Source organism: Lynx rufus, unplaced genomic scaffold (assembly GCF_022079265.1).
Source record: "Lynx rufus isolate CCGP_SWC_20201006 ecotype Redwood Valley unplaced genomic scaffold, mLynRuf1.p SCAF_4, whole genome shotgun sequence".
Taxonomy (NCBI): Eukaryota; Metazoa; Chordata; class Mammalia; order Carnivora; family Felidae; genus Lynx; species Lynx rufus.
This window is the reverse complement of record NW_025814856.1, coordinates 163,487,931-163,511,210: the sequence shown is the minus strand read 5'-3', so window position 1 is coordinate 163,511,210 and position 23,280 is coordinate 163,487,931. Positions and strand designations below refer to the sequence as shown.

The window sequence follows — 23,280 nt, the reverse complement described above, 5'->3', positions numbered from 1 at the left end:
CTCCTCTGCCTTGTAATGGCTGCTCCCGAGACCCAGGGGGCTGCTGCCTGAGGGGAGGAGGACTGCAAGAGCAACCATAGAGAATCTGGGAGTGTCAGTTATGAGGTAAGGATTGTATCCAGGAGCTGCTTTCCCTGCCAGAAAGTCCAGGTGGCACCACCGCTTTAGAAGGTTCTCCATCTTGTGAGAACCTTGTATTTTCTGTGCCTTGTATTTTCTGTGAAGAACATTTTCCTATGGATGAACAAGACAAACTTCTGAAGCATATGATTATTGAACACAAGATGGTCACAGCTGATGTCAAGTTGGTTGCTGATTTCCAAAGGTACATTTTATATTGGAGGAAAAGGTTCACTGAACAGCCCGTTACAGATTTTTGTAGTGTGATAAGAATCAAATCCACAGCTCCACTTGAAGAAGAAGACAATTACTTTTTGTTATGTGATGTTTTGCCAGAAGATAGAGTACTTAGAGAGGAACTTCAGAAACAAAGACTGAAAGAAATTCTGAAACAACAGCAGCAAGAAAGAAATGATAACAATTTTCATGGTATTTGTATGTTTTGCAATGACGAGTTTTTCAGGAACAGATCTGTTCTTTTGAACCACATGGCCAGAGAACATGCTTTCAACATTGGCTTGCCAGACAACATTGCAAACTGCAATGAATTTCTGTGCACATTACAGAAAAAGCTTGACAACTTGCAGTGCTTATACTGTGAGAAGACCTTCAGGGACAAAAATACGCTTAAAGATCATATGAGGAAAAAACAGCATCGGAGGATCAATCCTAAGAACAGAGAATATGACCGATTTTATGTCATCAATTATTTGGAACTTGGAAAATCGTGGGAGGAAGTTCAGTTGGAAGATGATCGGGAGTTGCTAGACCATCAGGAAAATGACTGGTCTGATTGGGAAGAGCGCCCTGACTCTGCTGTCTGCCTATTTTGTGAAAAGCAAGCAGAAACAATTGAGAAATTATGTGTCCACATGGAGGAAGCACACGATTTTGATCTCCTCAAAATAAAGTCAGAACTTGGATTGAATTTCTATCAGCAAGTAAAATTGGTCAATTTCAATCGAAGGCAAATTCACCAATGTAGATGTTATAGTTGCCATGTGAAATTCAAGTCCAAAGCAGAGTTAAGGACTCACATGGAAGAGACTAAACATACATCACTGCTTCCTGAAAGAAAGATATGGGATCAACCAGAGTATTATTTTCCGACCTATGAAAACGATATTCTACTATGTACACTGTCTGACAGTGAAAGTGACCTGACAGCTCAGGAACAAAATGGAAATATCACCATCATCAGCGAAGATACATCTAAACTGCATGCTTTGAAACAAACCAGTATTTTGAACCAGTTGCTACTACATGAGGGCTTGAAAAACTAGAAGAAAATGCCACAGAAGCAACTTTTCATGTTTTTCCCTTATGAGACAGACTCAGAAAAATTGTTTAAATTTGAACATCAGCAAAGGATTAGACCCTGGTGAAATAAAATTTTTCAAAAGTACTTTTTAAAAAATAAAGTGAGGACTTTTTGTATTTTTGGCTATAACGTTTTACTATGTAATCATTATAAATGATCTCATTTCATTCGACTAGGTTATCTATAATAAGGAAGACATGTGGGGTGCCTAGTTGGCTCAGTTGGTGGAGCATGTGACTCTTGATCGCAAGGTCATGAGTTTGAGCCCCATGTTGGATGTAGAGATTACTTTAAAAAAATTTTTTTAATAAGGAAGACATGCAAATCACAAATGAAGTGTTCAAATTATTGATAAAGTTTTTCCCTCTATCACCCATTCTCCTACAGACTGGTAGATGTAAGAAGTCCTATCCCTGTTGTATCACACCAGGCACATAATATCCATGTACCAGTTTTACAGATGTGAGAATTGACAGTCCACTCAGGTGTTGTCAGCCAGTGGATTCTTAGAAAGTTCCCCATCGGTCTTTCATCTAACCAGTTTAGTATTCATTGGTAATTGTTACCTATTATTTTTTTGTAATGGCTGCAAAAGATTTTTCTAATTCTATCATTTCTTTTACAGTGGGTTCTTTACACAGCATGTGTGCTATGGAGCACTGGAGTTTTAAGTTCTAGTTTTCAATTGTTAGTACCAGTCTGTGTAGGCAGTGCCCAAAGACTAATCTTGAAGTAATATAGACTGTCCAGAGTCTCAAGCCTAATCCTACCATATGATCCAAATTGACTGGATTTGTAAGTTATATAGGCTCTGACCATGGCTTTAGATTTCCAAGCCTCCAGCTTTGCAGACACCTGCACAAGGCTTTTATTAAAAACCAAGCAGAGAAATGAAAGCCCTTATTATAATGGAAAATGCTTAAATTAAAGACGCAATTGATCTAAAAAATAATAATAATATAAAAACGGGGGGGGAACCTAAGAGACTCTTAAATATGGAGAACAAACAAAGGGTTGCTGGAGGGGTGTGGGAGGGGGGATAGGCTAAATGGGTAAAATACATTAAGGAATCTACTCCGGAAATCATTGTTGTGCTATATGCTAACTAACTTGGAGGTAAATTTAAAAATAAATAAATTATTTTTTAAAAAAAGAAAGAAAGCATTCACACCTTAGCACATAGTAAAATTATATCCCATCAAAGCAGAAAGACTACCTTAAAGGGAGTCAGAAAGAACAGAGAGAGGACCTTTGAGGAAGAAATAGTTGGAGTTATGCTGATTTTTTTTAATTTATGTATTTTGAGAGATAGAGAGTGAGCAGGAGGGAGCAGGGGGAGAGAGAACCCCAAGCAGGCTCTGTGCTGTCAGTGAAAAGCCCACTGTGAGACTCGATCCCAAGAACTGTGAGATCATGACCTGAGCCCAGACCAAGAGCTGAACGCTTAACCAATTGAACCACCCTGGTGCCCCTCTTTTTTTTTAAGTAAGCTCTACATCCATTTTTTTAAAGTAAGCTCTACACCCATCAACATGGGGCTCAAACCCATGACCCTGAGAGTAAGACTCAAACACTAGTATCAACTTAGCCAGTCAGGTGCCCAACAGAGGAGCCAGGAAACAGTGGAGGTAGGTTTTCAGTGTGCTGAGAGAAAATGACAGTCAACCTGAAATCCTAGTCTCAGAGAAAATTGCTGCCAAAACTAAGGGCAAAATACATACACCCATTTCAGGCAACACAGACTGAGATTTCTTGACACAATCTCTAGCACAATCTCATTAGAGGAATTTGTAAAGAATGTATCTGAGGCAAGAGGAAAGTAATCCAGATAGTAAATCACAGGTAAAAAAAAAAAAAGTAAGTTTAAACAAATGCAAACTGTGTAAAATAATACTAATGCTTCCTAAGGTTTAATCGGGGAGAATGAGAAAATTAAATATTCAACAATAACAATATATAGATTGGGGTTGAGGGTGGGAATGGAATTTAAATGTTCTAATTTGTTGTATATGAAGAAGATTAAAACAGATTTCTTGAGATTTTGAGCAGTTAAGAATGTATGTTGTAATCACTGGGTGATTACAGGAAAAGCACACATAATTTCCAAACTAGTAGAGAAAAACACAAAATGTGAAAAAAAAATCCAAATCATTCAAGTTAAACCACACAGAGGAAGGGGAAGAAAAAGAAATATGGAACAGGTTGGACAAGTAAAAGCAAAGAGTAAAACTTTAAATATGCATCCCCATAAGTCACAAGTTTTAATTATGATAAATGCACCAATGTTTTCAGTTAAAAAAAAAAATAAAGAGTTTTGGAGGGGACTGAAGAAGAAATCCAAGTCAAAAACGTTAAGTGAGGGAAAACTTGAAAACAAAAGTGTAGGTAAACCTACAAGCACATTCTAAACAAATAAGAACAGAATATCAAACTACATAGACTTTTCATTCAATAATTATCGAGACCTTATCATGTGCCAGGCACTGTTCTGGGCAACTGAATACATCAGCAATGAGAGCTGGTAAGGATCCTTGCCTTTCTGAATCGTTTAGTGGTCCTTGAAGGAGCAGAAAATGAACAAAAAACAAATTTGTAAATTACAAAAGATATGAGATGTTCTCTTGTAAAAGAAGGAAAATCACAGAGGGAGGGTAAGGAGGGGGGAGAGCAGAGAAGATGAGTTGAATGCACACCACGGTCTTGAAACACCTGCCCTGTTCATCAGGTGTAAGTAGTCCCACTCATCAAGACAAAACACGGTCTTACATTGATATGCACCACAAAGGGAGGCATCACATGTATAAAGGGAATAATCAAATCACAAGAGGAAACAGACAAATCTCCATGTATGGCGACAGATTTTAACATACACCTCTCATTGCTACAACAGGCAGATACAAAAAAATCAAAAAGTACACAGAAGATTTAAGCCACATGATTGATAAGTTTGACCTAATGAGCATATGTAGACTATTTCATGAAATTTCTGAGCCAGTTGTTTACAAGTACATAGGAAAAATTTATTAACGTTGTTCTTATGTTTATCCATGAAGAAATGCTCTAAAATTTTTGAAATAACATAGACAACATTTCCTGACCACAATGTAATTAAAAGAAAAGTAAATAAAATGTCATACATTTAGCAATTGGAGAACACAGTTTTAAATAACTGATGGGTCAAAAGAGACAAAAACAGAAATTGATCATATTTGGAATGAAGTGTAATTAAATTACTGCATTTCAAAGCCTATGAAAAATTAAAATTTAGCTTTCAGTGTGTATTAGGAAAGAGAAAGAATGAAAATTAATCAGCAAAATACATATCTGCTTCAGATTCTGTGTCTCCCTCTCTCTCTGCTGCTCCTCCACTCATACTCTGTCTCCCTCTCTCTCTCTCTCAGAAATAAATAAACACTTTAAAAAATTATTCAGTTTCACTGAAGGGTAAATTTTCTACAATCCCTGGCATATGCCTGCTCCCAGAAAAGAACCTGCAGTGTAGACAGGGCTGCTTAGAACTCTCCCCAACCTGCCCTTCTCCTCCTGTCCTTGCCTTTGCTCTGATTGCTCATGGGCTGGGGGAGAAGAGGCAGGAACACTGAAGACCAGTCAGGTGTAGTCTGGCCTTGGTGGGGGTGGGGGATGGTGGCAGCATACTTAGTGGCTCTTCCCCCACCCAGGAGACCTTTAATGAGTCTTTAGAGAGTCTTCCCTGGGAATCTGCAATCACAAGTCCAACAGACGGCCACTCTCTCCCCTCCCGCCGGTTGCTTCCATGTCTGTTCCTGGTGCCTGGACTTCCAGAGCTCTTGTCCACACAGAAGCTGTTGGGATCCCTGCTGGGCTCCTGGGCAAGTCCCCTTCAAACTGGCTTTGGCTGCCTCCCTACTGTGTGGCCCACATTTGGCATGAGGAACCTAGCTCTTGCCACCCCCCGCCCATTAGTGAAAGTTTTGACTGCTTCCAAGACAGCCACCACCGTGTGGACCCTGGTCCCTCCACAGAACACAGCAATAGCCTTCATGTATCCCATGGGACCAGCAGGGAGCAAAGCCAAACTCCAAAGGACACACATCAAATCTCTTAACATATACCACCCACATCCCTCTGGCAGCATCAAAGTCCTGAGGCCACCTTACTGGCTTTCGGGAAGTGGGAACCTCCATCTCGCTGGACATGGCACGCAGAGAGGAGTCCCTGTGGGGCTTCCCTTATACAGTCACACGGTTTCACCTGGGTCACCTTCTGCACTGGGGAGATGGCTGGCTCAGTTGGAAGAGCATGCAACCCTTGACCTCATGGTCATGAGTTGGAGTCCCACATTGGATGTAGAGATTACTTAAATAAAACCTAAAAAAAAAAGTCCTTTCCTCTTGACCCCTTCAAATATCTATCAAATTAGTTGAAGGAATAAATCTCACAAAACTGGTTCTCGCTTCCAATGTGGATCTTCTGGCATAGAGCTTTTGACTGTGGGGTATTGGCAATTAGAAAGATTCAGCTGAAATTGGAGATATTTATGTTAACATCCTGCCACATTTACCCCAAAACTTTCACATAACCTTTGGACCCAGGTTTCAAGTTAATGCAGGTCATTTATATTGGACCCTATCTTTGACATCTGATATTCAACTTGTCACAAACCTAACTGAACGCTGTGGCTCCTGACTCTACCCTTCCCCTGAAAATCTTACCTGTCACCCTGAACTTTCCTGTTTCTGAACAGAAGCATGATCATCCTACCCATCACCCACATGGACACATCCTACACATCCTTCACAGTAGACTTCACACCTAAATCCTTCCTCAGGTCTTCTTCTATGAATCCTTGTTTAAATTCCCCATCATGAGTCATGACTATCACATATTTCAACAACAGGGATCATGCACACATTAAACGCTGGAAATACCACAGTCTTCAGCACTGAAATAGAACCATCTTCAGAGAAAATTGGGACATAAAATATGTTAAGAGAAGTGAGTGAGCAATATTTCAATTGTCAAGTGAAGAGATAATGATTTATTTGATTTACTGGTTTTTTCTCTGGGTATGTGTTACCTTCCAAAATAGAACCTAAGGCTGGGAAAAAAAAAATTAGCTCACGTAAGCTGCACATTCAAACAGCCCTCACACAGGTTAATTGTATTAAGAATGCTTCTGCATATCTCTGAGGGAAAATATCCTTTAAACGGTTCTTAAATGAAAAACCTCAAGACAGGGCATGAATACTTTGCTCCCTAGAGATACTATCACACAGATGAGTCACTTACAAGGAAGTACTTTTGAACATAAGAATTGCATGATGGCAGAGAGTACTTTCGTCTTGCTGTATCATTTGACACATGTTTTCTCATAAGAGGATTTTTCTTCCGTGTTGTTTTTACTGCATTCTGAATACTTCTGATGAATCTTAGAAAGAACAGGTATTTAGAATCTTATGTTTTCCAGACTCAATCTCTAATTTGTCTCCCTAATATTCACTCATTGGTTAATATTCTCAGTCATGTTCACACACACAAAAAAAAGGACGACTGTAAAATTCTAATAATCTGGATTTGGAGTGTCTGCAATCCTCATGAGTGACAGAAAGTCACCCATCTAACTGAATTTTCTCTATTATTTTAGCAAGACAGAACCTTTCATCTACTCACTGCAAATGTCACACCATGGAAGGGTAAGGAGAGATATTTCTGGTGGAAGAAAACAAACACTAGGGGAATTTTAAGCCATCAACAACAATAAAGACGTTATGAAAGAGAAGTGGGCATCATAAGATTTATCAATCAGATTCTAGCAAGAAAAAGGTGGTCTCTCATTAGGTACTTGGAGAAAGTTTAGAGAAAGAGCATCTTACAAGCTGTAGACACGGGGAATTTGCAAATCACAAGGGACATTACTAGTATCGGTGAAAAATTACAACCCAAACCTGAGAGGGTGAACAAAGACTGGAACACAGAAGGAGAGTTGGGTACAAAGGCCACCAAGGGAGGAGCTGTGACCTTTGGCATAGGGTTGCAGCTAGTCAGAGATGGCCCTGCAGAGATAGAGGTGGGAGAATGGATACCCCAGCCTTGCTTTTCTACTTCCACAGGGTCTCCGACTTGGACTTTCCATTGGCCAGCCAGGCAGAAGTCAGAGAGCAAGAGATCCCACCAATGCAGTGCATATATATCAGCCTCATGGGGCAAAGAGCTAAGGTGAAGTGTGATTCTACAGAGGCAAATGAAAAATATGTGGCCCAGATGGGGATTTTTCGGATACAATTGGAGATATCTTAAATTAGGATGGTCCCTAAAAAAAGAAAAGAGAGAAACACAGTAAAAGAAACCTGTGACTTTCAGATCTCCATGAACCACAGAACAATCTTTCCAGAGAAACCAAATACCTCCCTAACATAGGACTTGTGGCCATGCGGTGCAATGACACATGTGACCAGTGGTTCAGACACTTAACATGTGCAGGATTTCCGATTTGAATTTTCCTGAGTCTTTGAACTCTATATGCCATTGCCTGATTATGCCAACTTTGTGTGAAGAGACACAGGTGGGAAGGGGAGGCACCTGGGGACTGAGAGCTGGGAAGAGGCTTCATTCTGGTTAGTTCTCGCTGCATAACAAACCATTCTGAAGCTCAGTGGTTAAAAACAAAAACCATCATTTATTTGTTCTCATAAAGCTGCAATTTGGGCAGGACTCAGTGGGAAAGGATCATCTTTGCTTTCTGCAACTTGGCCTGAGATGGCGGGGAATCTGGAGGGCCAGCTTCTGTGTTGCCTCATTTGCATGGCGAGCAAGTTGGTCTGAGTCACAAATGAAAGGTGAGCTGGGAAGTGGGCCAGTGACTTCAGGCCCTCTGCATGGGGGCATCTCAAGACGCAGCCTGGGCTTTCTCACAACATGACAGTCAAGGTCCAAGGGCAAGAACCCCAAGAGGGCAAAGAAGCATTGCCCATATGTAACCTTAGAGTCACAAGGTGTTGCTTCAACCATCTGCTATTAATTGAAACAGTCCCAGATCTGCTCAGTTCCAAGGTAGAGGACACAGGCCCCGCAAGTCAGTGGCAGGAGTAACAGGGTCAGGTTATAGGAAGAATAAGTAGAAGCTACTGTCACAGTTGTCTATGGAAACTACAATCTACCACTATCACAAATCATCATAAATTCAAAGAAAAAATGAAATGGTCTTTACTACCAAAACATATACCATATTTTTGGAAGCACCCACATAATCACATTTAAAACATGTTCAAATATGCCCTTCTCAGCTTCTTCTCTGATATTTTTTGTTTGTTCAGCATACTTCCTCTTTAGAGATTTTATTTTTTCTTCCCGTTCTTCCTGTGATTTATAAGCATATTCCTTTTCTACTAGTTTAATTTCATTATTTAATTGATCAGTGTAGATCTTCCTCAGGACTTTTGCCTGTTGCTTCAGCCTCTTCTCTGTGTCCTCGTAAATGGCATCAGTAAAGTAATCCCCTCCATTGCTCTGCACCATCTCTTCTATCAGCTCCACCAGCTCCTGCACTTGAGCTTCCTTCTCGGCCTCTGAGGCTCTGTTGTTGAAGGCACAGTAGCGGTTCCCACACTCGCTGATGATGTTTCTTAGTTTCACATCTGCATCTGCTAAGAAGTCACTCAGGCTCTGCTCCTCCAAGTTATCTTTGCGAGTGAACAATATGATCATGTGCTTCAAGGCTGGCTTCCCAAAGAGAGCCTTGATCAATGCCACGGTCTTCTGCTCTTCATCCGTGTAGCGGCCCAGCTGGAGGACCAACACGATGGCATGAGGCCCAGGGCAGGAGTAGAGGACACACTGGCTGATTTCCCTGCATGTAGTATCCAGGGTGTCCTTGGTGTGAAAGAGCCCTGGGGTGTCAACAACAACAAGTTTCCTCCCCTTCCATTCCTGGGATGCTCTTTGACAGCTGGAGGCGACAGCATGGGGAGCAACTCTAGACTCAAAGACTCTACTCCCCAGGATGGTGTTGGCCGTTGCGCTCTTCCCACTTCCAGTTTTCCCCACTAGTACAATCCTCAGAGTGTTGTCCTGAGGGTACGCCATGTCACTACCAGAAGCCTCTGGGGCATAAAAAAGGGAAGGAGAAGAAAAAGAGTCAATAGAGGTAAGTGGAAACCATCACCTCACTCTTATGACTTTTGTGTTCCTCCCTGAAATCCTGCAGTAGTCTACTATCCGTGTTGGTCCCATAAATACAGAAAGATGAAACAATTCACTCACCATGGGAGAAACAACAAAGTAGTTAAAGAGTTCCCCTACAAAAGAGTACCAGGCCCAGATGGTTTCATGGGGATCTCATTTAAACCTTTCTTAAACTATTCCTGATGACTTAAAACAGAAGGAAACCTTTCCAATTCCTTCTATGACACAAGTATGATATTGATCCCAAAGGTTAACAAAGATTTCACCAATAAATAAAGCTACAGACATGTCTCATTTGCGAATACTAATGCAAAAATCCCAAATAAATTGTCAGACACTAAAAAGTAATACCCCACAATTACATGTGATTTATTTTAGAAATACTAGGGTGATTCAATATGAGAAAATGGATTGTTACAACACATCTCTAGTAGTACACTAAGAAGAAAAATACCTCGATGCAGAAGAGACAATTCCCCACATTCAACACTGATTTAATAGATACTTCTTTAACGTGATTTTATATAAATATAAGTTAAAAATTTTTGTCACCACTTTTTTCCCTGCAGATAAAATACTTGACTATTATGTTCATTTGGATGAATGAAGAAAGAAAATTAGCCGGTGGAGTCAAAAAACAGAAGAACGATGAGGGAAGATTAGTTCTACCATATAGTAAAATATTTTAGCCCCTATAATTAAGGCAGTAGGACGTGTGTGTGAACAGAGACAGAACGGAAAACAAAAACAGACAATTCAGAAATAGACCAAATTGGTCGACTATATTCATGAGTATCCAGTTCAATTGTATTATGTTACATTTATCTTCCGTGAGGCATCCGTGAGCATCTCACAGCAATGGGGAGAAAGATGGACTAATAACCAGCATTGGGATAACTACAAAACCACACAGAAAAAGACAAAACTGCACCCATGTCTTCATGCCATTCACATACTAAATACATTAGAAATATAAACACTAAAAAGCAATCCACATAAATACTAGAAGAAACTCAGACATAGCCTTTGTAACCTAGGGGCGGGGAAACTCTTTCTAAGATTTGAAAGATTGTAAGGAAAAGGATTCATACATCTGACTACATAAAAATCTAAAAGACAGTGGGAGACAATAAACACCACAGACAATTAAAATATGAATGTCAGACTATATCAAAGAGGGTTAATTCTCCACTTATACAAAGAATACCTAAAAGTAGAGAGACAAATGTCCAATAACTCAATAGAAAGTGGAGCAAGACATAGGAATAAACAGTTCAAAGAAAAAAAGAAATGTCAATGCTCCTCAACTATGTAAAAATATATGAACACTCACTTAAAGTAGAGAAAAATAAATCCAACATAGGAAAAGAAAAAACTATAACAAATTAAAATTACACTAAGATACTATTTCTCCACTTACAGATTTGGCAAAAGTCCAAAGATTTGCTGCTATAATCAGTCGGTAAAGGTTTAGAGGAAACAGGTTTTCTCCTCCATGGCTAATGAGAATAGAAAAACAGTCTAAAACCTACAAAAGAGAAATTAGCAATATCATACAAATTACATATATATTTATTCTTGGATTGTGAGTACCAATTTTAGGATTTATGGCTGTAGTGGACAAGGGCAGGTCACCCCTAAACGTGCAACTTTGGCATACTGACTATTTCATACAAAAGTAACTTAAGATACAGCCTGTGTGGCAAGATTAGTAAGACCCTCTTCTGTCCCCGTGCAAGCAGGAAACAAATCTCCCATGTAAAATGTGTCCCTCCTGTCCCAGGAGGTAAAGAGACACCCTTATGATCAGGGATGGGAGATTTAGAGCCAAGAAGACTGTATAAACAGCCCACTACTTTCTAATTTACTACCCCAGCCCAAAGTCTCTTTAGAATTCCTGCCTAACAGATGCTTCGAAAGTTAAGTTTTCCTTGTTTTGTCAATCCCTCACAGATCCATCATCTCTTTGCCTAAAAACTATAAAACCTGCCTGCCTTGGTCATTTCTCTTGGTTTTAGTTTCATCACTGAGCATCTGTGCACACTGCTTTTTTTTCTCTTGTTAATCTGCCTCAAGTGAATGTAATTCTTAGGGCAGCTGGAAGACCTTGAAGGGTTCAGGAAGAAGTTCCCCTTCCTTATGTCCCAGAGCTACACTGACAAAAACACAGAAAAAGATAAGGCATATGTTTATTCTCTGCGTCACTATTTGTAATACTTAAAGACCAAAAATCTACCAAATGCCCACTAGTAGGGGTCTGATTGAATAAACCAAGGTACATACACACAGTGATGTACTATCCAACTGTAGAAAGGAATAAGAAATACCTCTCTATGCCGGGATGGAGAGATCTCCAGGATATTTCATAAAGCAAAAAAAAGGCAAAGTGAAGAAAATAATATTTAGTTTACTGTCATTTCTCTAATGAGGAGGAACATGAACTGTAGGTACGAAGTACAACATATGTTTCATGCACATGAAAAAGCAATGGCAGATCATCTGAACCGTCACCAAAGAAGTTACTGACAGAGGGATGGGAGGAATATGGTGGGGGACAGGGTAGAAGCTGGAAACTACTTTGAATATACTTCGATTTCATAGATTTGTCTTGAAAGCATGTACTTCCTTCTTTTTGAGAGTTCAAATTACAGCTCTTTTCTTTTATGAAAGATCTACATGTGTACCTGTTGTTGCTGGCTGATATAAATTCAAAGAGGATTTTTCATTTGTACAAAAAAGAGCTGAACACGAATACAACGCTCCGCATTGTTTCACAGCCAGTTGAACTAATAGAGAGGCCAAGTGGGCCATTGTCCACACCAACTGCCAATCACCTTCCCCGGGAACCTCACACAGGGGTTCACCATCCAGCCACCAGAGCTGTGAGCCAGATGAGCACGTGGGCTTTCTCTCAATTGAATTTGTGCATCTGTTAACAAGTTGTGTCTAAAAGTATCAGAAACACATAAGGGAGGTTATTTGGGGGAGATCTGGGAATGCGCACCCTTTTTCCATGTACATACATTCATGGTAATTGCTGCTCTGCTTTATGTCATTTTGTTTCATAAAAGATTTCATAGGAACGTTCTGCTTGCAGAGAGTGAGGAACATCTGGAAATAGCTTACATAATTATAAACAAAAACTATATTTTAAGATAACTGGTAAAAATCAAAAGCAAATGAAATACATAGTATTTGGTGTAATAGACAAACCACACAAAGAATTGGTCCAAGAAACTTGAAAATGCAGTTGCTTCATTGGCTATTGTCCTAATGGGATATAGTGCAAGGCCAAATAGGGGGAAAAAACGTCAAGAAAATCTTAAATTGTTTTCAGGAATCCTGTCCTATTCTTAGCTTTTTGTTCACGTGTGTAGTTTTGAAGCCCAAGGACAAGCCCAGTGACAATGAACACCCTTAGCGCCCATACTGTGCCCTTCAAATGCCATTTCCCACCAAAAACATTAAGAATCTTAGGAGAACGTACCGATTCCATTTCTGGGCCAAGAAATGTGCAAGTGGAACTTAGACTATCTAGTCATACTAGAAAGCGAGGATGCTATCAAAAACTACTCAGACCGTGAGACGCCTGGCTAGCTCTGTCAATACAGCATGCATCTCTTGATCCCACGTTCATGAGTTCTAGCCCACATTGGGTGCAGAGATCACTTTAAAAAAAAAATGTTTGGATCTTACCGAAAGGACTACAGGGCCAACTTGAAGAGGCTGACTGGACAGAGATGGGGTAATTTGAGTACCAATGAGAATAATAATTTCAATGGATTAAAATTCATCAAATATGTTGAAGTTCATGAATTCATATCAATACCATCATCGCAAAAGAAGTGAAGTGTTCTCTTTGGGGCATGCTAGGAAATGATGTCATTAGTCTGAATACGGACAAAAATGAATCAAGCATTCCTTTTGGCTTATTAACTACACCTTATGAAATGAAAGTATGATTCAGGGGAAGTTTCTTTTTATAGGATTATGCCATCCAATCAATGAAGAAAGATTGATAGAATTATAATACTATAATTTGCGAACGTTAATGAAACAAAGTTAGTCTAGGCTATCATTACTGTCTGCTACATTACAGAAAGAGACAGAGAATATATAAGGTGTCTTCTGATGGAAGTTTACAACTGCACTTATGAAATATTGCCACCCAAATAACCAGGCAAGCCTTAATCTGATCAAGCCTCTCCTTAAATTTAAATTTATACAAAACATGGAAACTAGAAGAACATGTCATATGACATCTTGAGGATTTAAAGAGAAAAATGTACACTGTCCAATTCTCTTGGACAAAGGACCAACCGTTTCTTAAACAGAAACATTTTACAAAAAGAAACAGGAAGGTGAAAACTTATTTATCAAATTAACCTTAAGAGATATGAAAGAATCGCAATTTATGAACCGCATTGGAGCTGAGTTCAATTTTAAAATCTATGAGACAATCTGGGAATTGGAATACACCTGGTAATTTTTAAAAATTCTAATTGCTTTTTGAAATCTGATTATGGTATATTTTGATGACCTTTATCTTCCAGACATAGATATGGAAGTATTTACTGATAAAGTGATAAAATTTTTAGTATTCTAGTAATTTAATACTTTTTAGTATTCTAATGTTTAAAGTGTATGTATGTATGTATGTATGTATGTATTTAATCTCTACACCCAGCATGGGGCTTGAACTCACAACCCTGAGATCAAGAGTCCCATGCTCTTCCCACTGAGCCAGATAGGCGCCCCCACTCTAATTTTTCAAATGAGGAGATTGATGTGGCTCAGAAATGCTGGGAAAGTAGCCCAAGGTCACTGCGCTAATGGGCTTTGGGCAGAGAAGGGATCCAATGCAAACTATGTCTGACCTCTACACTCATGCATAACCCTTGCACGCTCTGGTCTCTTCCTGGTTCCTTCTCAAGTCCTTGATTCTACATTTCTGTTTACATTGGATCATAAATAGATCATGGGAGGCCAGGGGAGGTAGTTCACTCTCTGTCCAGAAACATGAACTGGTAGCAACCCTGGAATTAGGAAAGGCAACCAAAGGGCTTCACGCACATTTGTTTTCTATAGAATAGCTCATTCTCTCCCCATGGCATCCCTTCCTTACCTCCTCTGTTACACTGTCGATCACACCATTTCTCTCCTACATGTTGGAAAGGACACAGCCAGCTGAATTCTAGACTTCCTGTGCCATTTGTGACCTAGATATCCCGGGGAATTTCATAAAACCACACGCACACCGTCTAGGATTCAGATTTTTTTTTTTTCAGGAAAAAAGAGGGATTGGGACAGACTGGTCTCTAAATTGCCCTCCAGGTCGAAAGACCTGCCTTGAGGACACTAGTTTCCCACCAAGGGAAATGGATGGGGTGTCAGGCAGCACTCAGTCTGTCATGACAGCAACTGATGGAAGATATGCTGTTCAGCAAGTTTGTCCTGCTAAATAGGAGACATGTGGACATGGGCCACTCAATCTGCTTACTCCCACTCTTCCTCCCCCGGGACCCCTTGGAAGCATCCTGTTTGCTGGGCTGCTGGCACGGTATTTGGTCCCTCTCAGACCAGGACCCACATCCATGAACAGCCCTGTGTCCTGCTGCCCCTCCCCGCTCTATTGCCCTAGGACAGGCTCACCTTCTTTACAATGAGCTGATGAGTTACCCAGTGTTCTCCAAAGAAGCTGTTTGAGCTGGTGCTTTTGTTTAACTTAGAAAAAAAAGTGTTTGCACCTTTTAAACCTCTGAGGCAGGAAGCTCAGATTGGGTGGACCTAGTGAAGGAACTATTCGTATTTAAAGAGACAGAAATATTACCCTATAATTTGGGGAATGCTTTAGTTTTACCAAGGTGTAAGCTTTTTCTCCATGTGCCTGCTATCACACAAAATTCCCAAAGCTATATTTGTTGTTTGGGGTTATAGTGGTGGATCCCAAAGGCCCTTATTAAGTGACCCAAATCATGCACACAGAGGTGGGCATGCTCTCTGATCATCTTCTCTGGATGGAGTGGGAGATGCTGGGTTGATTCTGGGTGAAAGGAACTCAGATATGTGGCTAGATGTGTCCAAATTTAGAGCCTGGGATACTTCCCAGTGATTGCATCATATGGGCTTTCATGATGGTCTTTCATGAAGCTCTCAAGTTACTCATTAAAAATTTAACAGCGCTCAGGTACAAAGCCAAAATGTCTAAACCATTGAGAACCAAGAGTAAAAGAGGAAGATGTAGCCTGGAAAAAGTCATCCAATGAACACACACCTTCTCTAGTTTTCTTCATATGGTTCTCTCAAGCCCAAAAATATGCGTGACCTGACAAGAAAAGATGGACCCAGGGAGGAGAATCATCTTTCCCCTAAACCTTCCTACCTTCCCCTACCCCAGACCCAGGCAGAGATAGACTTTTTCAGATTTAGCCAGTACACCCATTCCAACCTGCTCTGGAAACTATGAGATGAGAAGCAAATGGTCAAAGCTCTCATGGTTGACCAGCTGTTCCAATTATTTGTTGCATCACCATAAAATTATTATGGTTTTGATTATATATTTTTGTTCATTACTTTCAGACATGGGATTAGCCGATGCTGAAGCTTAAAAGTGGGTACTAAGAAGACTAAATGTGGCAGGAAGTAATGTATAATGGGGTGACAACCAATGGAAGGAAGTAGCTACATTTTGAAATTACCGTGTTAATGAGTATATTATTGGTCAATATCATTGGACCACTTATTGGTGTTAATGACTTGGAGGGCCCCAAGTAACTGTTTTCCAACTTGCAATAAAGACACAGACCAGGACCAGCTATGTAATTTGCAGGGTCTGGCACAAAATAAAAATGCCAGGCCCTTTGTCAAAGAGAATCAAACAAACAAACACACATAAACACACACACACACACACACACACACACACACACACAAACTTAAGAATTTCAAGGTAACATCACAGGGTCCTTTACATACCCATAAAGTTGCTCTTGATGAGGCTCCATACATAGAAGTCTAGAGGAGAGCCAGAACCATATGTCCTACTCAAAATATCTCTACCATTGCCTAGTTTCATTTCAATCTATATATTCCTTGAGTGAAACCTGTCCAGCCAGAGCCACCTTGGATGTTTTCCTGGTCAGCTAATTGCTTCTCCAGGTATCATCCTCAGGTATGCTGGTAAGTTCCCTAGTGGGAATGGGAGAGTAGTTGACACAGAATCCATGGATGCCACAGGAAATCAGATGTGGGTCTCAAATGGTAACAGTCTTGCGATCATTGGTTAAAGAGGAGCATGTGGCTCCTATCAGTCCCATGCTGAGCCCTAAGTTACGAGTGATCTCCTTCTAGAAGATATTTGATAGAGCCAGTCTTGCCCCATATCTGTATTGCTCACTTAGCCACGCTCCTCATCATTGAGGGCTTCCTTCCACTTCCTTTTTTTATGTTTTCCTTTTATTATTTCAATCTCACACACACAAAGCAATGTGGATATAATGAATTTTCAAAAAGTTGTGTGGTCATTAAAAGACATTCTTATAATTCTACAGGAGTCTTCTTGTGGGAATCAGGGAGTTTTCTGCCTCTTAGATCTAGATGGCCTCAAAGCTCAACTTATTAAAACATTGCAGAGATAATACCAGGAGATGAAAAAGAATGGTTCCCTACATTGTCCTGGTTCTTCTACATATCATCTCTATAACCTGGTGAGTCAGTTTTCCATTGTTGCCATAACAAGCTATCAAAACTTTAGTAGCCTAAAACAATATAAAATTAATCTCCAACAATACTGGAAGACAAGAATATGAAATTAGTCTTATGGAGATAAAATCCAGGTCCTGCAGAGCTGGTTCTTTCTGGAGGCTCTAGGAGACAATCCATTCCTTGCCTCTTTCATCTTCCAGAAGCTGCCTGCTCTCTTGGGCTTGTGGCCACATCACACCAATCTCTGCTGCCTTCATCACAATGTCTTCGTACCTCCTCCTTAGAAGGACATTTCTGATTACATCGTGGGTCCACTCAGATAATTCAGAATTATCTTATCTCAAAATCATTAACTTAATAACATCTGCAAAAAATCCTTATGGAATAAGGTAATATTCACAGGCTCTGGGGATTAGGGTGTGGACATATTTCTGGGGCCACCTTTCAACCTGCCACATTTGGGTAAGTTAAACTATCTGCAACTCACTTTCCTAATCATTAAAATGGAGTACTTACTTCAGAAGGTCGTTGTGAAACCAGACAAATTCGTACACATGAAGTGATTCTCAGACCATAGTGATCAACAGGTAGTAGTTAGTAGTAATAATACAACCCTCAATGCTAGTCTCATAGATTACCATTCTGAGGCTCATCTACACATCATAGATGCTGTCTTAGTCAGCGTGGACCGCCATAATACCACAGCCTGGGAGCAGGAACAACAGGAATTAATCTCTCACAGTTCTGGAGACTGGGCAACCCAAGCTCAATGTGCCAGCCAACTTGTTTCCCTGGGGAAGGCTCACTTCCTGATTTGCGGATGACACAGTCTCACTGTGTCCATACATGATGGAGGGAGGAAGCAACTCTCTGCTATCTCTTCCTACAAGGGCACTAATCCCATCAAGACGACCCCAGATTCATGAACTCATGGAAACCCACTTACCTTATCCCCAAATACCATCATGTTGCCGGTTAGGGATTCTGGAGCCTTCTCTCTTGGTGCCAAAAAAAAAACTAGTCACTTCTACTTTGTAACAATATCCTTTAAGTGAATTGTTGGATATCACTCAAGGTTTCCTGGTTTCTCCCCACTCACTCCACCCCCAAAGGGCACTGCATGAAAAGGAATACTCAGCACCTCCACAGCCTGTCTACCAGGATAAGGGATCTAGATTATCTATACCGCTGCACTCACATGTCTTTAATGAAATTGTCTGGCTTCACGGATGTGCAAGAAGAGCTGCCTCTTGCAGGCTAATGGCAGCCATGTCACAAAAGAGATATAGGTGTTACGTGTGACAGTGCACTTGGGGCTGAATCCCTCAAAGGAAACATTGACCAAATCCTCATGAAATAAAGACCATGCCCCCCAAAGAGCCTCTTACTGTCTTCCACGATGTTATATTCGGTTATGAACCAAAACCATTAAGTCCTGTTCTCAAATAGGTCTCTGCTTCGTCCTAAGGCTTCTAGGAAGATCTGCCAAAAGTGACCACTCAGAATTTGTGTTTTCACCAGAGGGTCACAGTCTTGGAGCTTCAGGAGAAAAACTGTAGGACGTGCTCTGAAATACTGTTGCCTCAAAGAGACTCTTCAGAGCAGGTTTCCAAGATGGCAGCACTGACTCAATGCTCAGACTGTGCCAGTGAGAGAAGCCATGACTATTGGGACTCTCAGTCTGGAAGCATATGTACCTCATGAAATCAGACGACTGACTCAAGATCCAGCAGAGTGAGAAATAATGACATAGGACTGAGTGAACAGATTCAAGATGTGCCATTGTGGTTATTTGTTTGGAATATTGATGGCATTCTGTTTAATGTTCTACTTGTATGACTATTTGAAGATACCTTATGTCTTTCTCCTTAAACTATCTCTAATCCATGATTTAGTAGACTGTTTATTTGTAAACCCATAGCGACCATTTTTAACTGTCATCTGATTTTCACTTAACCTCAGAATTCAGAAACAAACTCTTCTACTGAGTTTCATTCACTTTCACAATGATAGAACCAATTGCATAGGTTTAATAAAAATCTGTCATCTTGTTTACAAAGATACCATTGGAAAAATCGATTCTGCAGCAAGGCCTTATGTACAGTGTGATATTTGAGAGTGATTGTTATTTAATCAAAGACCATCAGACCACTGCTAAGGAGCAATTGTTGGTGTTATATGTGGGTCTAATGTCTCCAAAACCTTCATAAGAAAACTAATATGATGTCTGGCTTCCAGGATCCCAGTCTCTCAGGTATTAAGGAAGTCCACTCCCAGGTAGTCCAGAAACCCAGGCAAATTTTGGAGACCTCAGGAAGAGAGAAATTCACTGAGATTTATGGGTACAGCATGCAAAGTTTACTGGAGAAAGTGTTTGGGCCTTGGTTTCCTACTCCTAGGATAGAAGAATGGCAGGGGCTTTGAAAAGTCTGATTCAAAATTCATTTTGAAAATTTCCAAAGGAAGCTTATCCTTTGGAATTGATACTTGCTTAATATGATTAGGCTCTAGATTTCCCGAGCAAACTCAAGGAGGCTTTTCTGGTTAATTAAGATTCTTGCTGCATCTGTATAAATAATCAGGCCATGCATAGTAAAAACAATCTTCTAGGATCAACAATACTTGTTGGAGACTGCTTATGATCACAAAGTAGAGAACGCTATGAAAATGATCCAAAATTTAATGAGCACTGTGTGTTGTATGGAAACCAATTTGACAATAAACTTCATATATTGAAAAAATAAATAAATAATAAATAAATACAAAAAAAACAAAAAAAATCAAAAAAAATTTAAAAATAGGCAAGAGAGATTACTGGAGTGTTCTATTGTTCTGTGTGGTGCTGTGCTTGATGATCAGCTGTGATATTTTACAACACTTTAAGGACAGAGAGAATATTTGCACATCTCTGCCTTGGAGATACTCAGTGAATATTCTGTCTGGTGGAATACAGAGCTCAAAAATTCCATTTTACTACTCTCTTGAACACATCAACCCTTGATTTCAGATGAAGTTTGTGTTTCTGTTTGTTTGTGTTTTTCGTTTCATTCTTTGCTTCTTTGTTTGTTTTTAACTAGGTTTCACACCCAGCATGGAGCCCAAACTCAAGACCCTAAGGTCAAGACCTGAGCTGAGATCAAGAGTCAGACGCTTAACTGATTGAGCCACTCAAAGGAACTTTGATCCAATTATACTATCATACTGGTTCTCTAGTCATGCCATGAGTTGAGCAAAATCTTTGATGTGTTTATACTTGCCCAAAGGCATGATTTTGCTTTTTGTCAAAACTGCACTCAGACAAGTAAGAGAGGGAGAAATAGTATGATTCAAGCCTTGGAGGTGGAAATATACTGGACCCAGGCAGAGAACAGCTAACAATTTGGAGTGCAGAAATCATTACAAGCCTTTAATGAGGGCCCACTGTGTCCCAGGCACTGGCCTCTCCATCATTATCACCTTCGTTCCTTACAAAAGTGTAAACAGATATTAACGGGAACAATGATATCTAGAAGAATCTCATTCTTGGGAAAGAAGTTGAGAGTGATTATAATGACTGTTGAAGACCAGGCCAAGGAATGTGGATTCTAAGCCCTAGGCAGTAGAAGATTTCCAAGAAGCAGAGACCTAAGAAAACTATCCCAATGGGCTTAACCTGGTAACTGCAATGAGGACTTGAGAGGAAGAGATCAGGGGTACTGTACCCTCACACTGCACACACTGTCCCTCTCTTACCATCCATCCTAGGTTGAATTGTGTCCTCCTAAAGAAGTCCTAATCCTGGTACCTGAGAATGTGACCTACTTTGGAGCACGGTCTCTGTGATGTCATGTCATGAAGTTAAGGTTGAGCCCTACTCCAATGCCTGGAATCGTTTCATTCACAGTGAGAGAAGTTTACACACAGATACACACAGAGAGCACCATGTGACAGAAGAGGCAGAGATTGGAGCGAAGTACCTAGAAGGCAAAGAACAAAGCAGGCCAGCCAGCACCAGAAGCTAAGAAGCAGCAAAGAAGGATACTTTCCCAGAGACTTCATGGAGAGTATGGCCCTGGGAACGTCTCGGTTTGGCACTTGTATCCTGTGCCAGAGAGACAGTAGCCATAACAATGAGACAGTAAGTTTCTGCTCTTTAAGCAACAGTTTGTGGTCATTTGTTACAGCAGCTCCTGGGGGAACTAATATATTTTAAGGCCAAGAAGTAGCGTCCTGCTCTGGTAATTACATAAAATGTAGGAGTCGTTTCGAAATTGAGTAATGCATGGAGGCTCGAAGATTCTGAGGTACATGATAAAAAGAAAGGCCTAAGAGGATGTCGGTGGTAGGACGAATATCCAGGTCACTTTCTGGTGAGGTCCCAGAGAGAGGTGGGGACCACGCTGCTGGACATTGGAGGGACGATGGCACTTGCTATAAAATGGCAGGGGGCAGGGGGCAGGGAGGCACGGAAAGGGATTGTATGCTTTTTCAATCCCAGATAACATTTATATTATCCAGACTCTAAATTCTGGTTGAAACATTTTGCTTATTTGTCTGAAGCATTTCCTCCTGTTCTTTCTTTTGGAGTGAGTTCCTTCATTTCTTCATTTTGGATGAAAAAGAAATAATAAAAAAATAAAGATTAAAATTTAAAAATTTAAAACAACACAACAAAAATCAAATAAAGGATGCTAGTTCCTAGGTGTGTACTGGTCTGGATGTTGAAAGAAACTCGATAGAATAGAGAAAAAAGGGAAAGAAAGGGGGGAAAAGGGAATAAAAAGAAAATGTTTGATAATTAAAAAAATGAATACAATAAAATAGAATAGAGTGAAATGCTGTAAGTAAAATGGAATAAAAAATTTTACAAGAAAGTAAAAAAATACAGTAGATATAATTTAAAGAAAAATATTTGTTATAAAATCAGAAAATAAAAATGAATTTTTTCTCTTTCTATATTCAAGTATAAGAAAAGAAGAAGAAAAAAGAATGGATGGATGGACTAGCGAACAGAATGAAATATGAACGAAATTATATGCAGTTTCCACTAGAAGTCAAACTATGGAGAAACCTATAGTCTGTAAACTAAGGTGGTGGAGAGACTCATGTTCCTCTAGAGCTTGGTTGGCACAGTTAGATAGGGCTTGGTGTGATGGCTCCGTTTACACTAGATGGCACTGCTTAGATTACTGGGGTAGATCACTGTGGCGCCTGTATCCATGAATGCACATGGGTGGGAGAGGTGTAAATGGTATCACCTACCTACCCAGTCTCTAGCATCAGAACTCTGTGCTCTCACTGACTGGCAATCATGCACCCCTCCTTTGTCCCTGGCTTCTGTCCACTCCCTGCCTCTACACTCTCCAGAACCAAGTCATCAGCCTGCCAGGTGGTACCTCCCTTCTGAATTTTATCTCAGATGAGGCTGTGATTCCAAACCCCTCATTTCTGAGGGCCCTGTGGCTTGGGCCCACTCTGACCCCCTCAGGGAGTGTCTTGCCAAGACTTGCTTGGGTGCTGGCTGCCCTTGCCCCCAGGAAAATTCGCATGACCATGTTGCTGCTGAAGCCCAGAGACTATGGCCAGGTGCCAACATTCCCAGAAAAAATTCACGCAATCTTGTAGCAGCAGCATCTAAGAGATTATGGTAAATCACACCACACATCTGGCATCAGGTTTCACTGCTTCCTAACACCCTTGCTCAACACCAACAAATGGCTGTTCTCTAGGGTCTGCTGGGACCTTTGCCTGTGGGGAAGCTGCATAGCCTCTACCAAATGTCCTCTTAACTGGGGAACCACCTCTCCCCATGTGGCCAGAGACCCCTCACCCTTGGACCTTGCTGTCTATTCCTGGGGATTTGCCTTTCCCACCAGAACACCACCAGGCATTGAGCTGTATAATTTCGAACTCTGTGCTCCCCTGGTTATAGAGTGGCATTGAACTTTCTTCTTTATCCTTTCTCTCTTTCTTGTTCAGTCCCTTATGTGAGT

At 40.5% G+C, this 23,280-nt stretch overlaps 3 protein-coding genes across 3 annotated transcripts in view; 1 reads left to right on the top strand and 2 right to left on the bottom strand.

Moving 5' to 3' along the window:
- The window catches only part of LOC124525068 (GTPase IMAP family member 7-like), a 190,168-nt gene extending 174,865 nt beyond the window's left edge, over window positions 1-15,303 (bottom strand). The window contains exons 1-2 of the mRNA XM_047097505.1: window positions 15,257-15,303; window positions 11,025-11,132 (exon numbers count right to left, since the gene is read on the bottom strand). The gene's annotated coding sequence lies outside the window, so the exon portion shown is untranslated. The remainder of the gene's footprint in view (window positions 1-11,024; window positions 11,133-15,256) is intronic.
- LOC124525073 (zinc finger protein 277-like) lies at window positions 16-1,557 on the top strand. The gene is given in 2 exon segments (XM_047097532.1): window positions 16-103; window positions 106-1,557. Coding segments are annotated over 2 exon segments (1,386 nt in total). The 3' UTR covers window positions 1,404-1,557.
- The window catches only part of LOC124523503 (GTPase IMAP family member 8-like), a 71,811-nt gene continuing 57,141 nt past the window's right edge, over window positions 8,611-23,280 (bottom strand). Inside the window, exons 5-7 of the mRNA XM_047095266.1 lie at window positions 17,493-17,587; window positions 15,257-15,328; window positions 8,611-9,522 (exon numbers count right to left, since the gene is read on the bottom strand). Of these exons, the coding sequence (XP_046951222.1) occupies window positions 8,630-9,522; window positions 15,257-15,328; window positions 17,493-17,587 (1,060 nt within the window). The 3' untranslated portion in view covers window positions 8,611-8,629. The remainder of the gene's footprint in view (window positions 9,523-15,256; window positions 15,329-17,492; window positions 17,588-23,280) is intronic.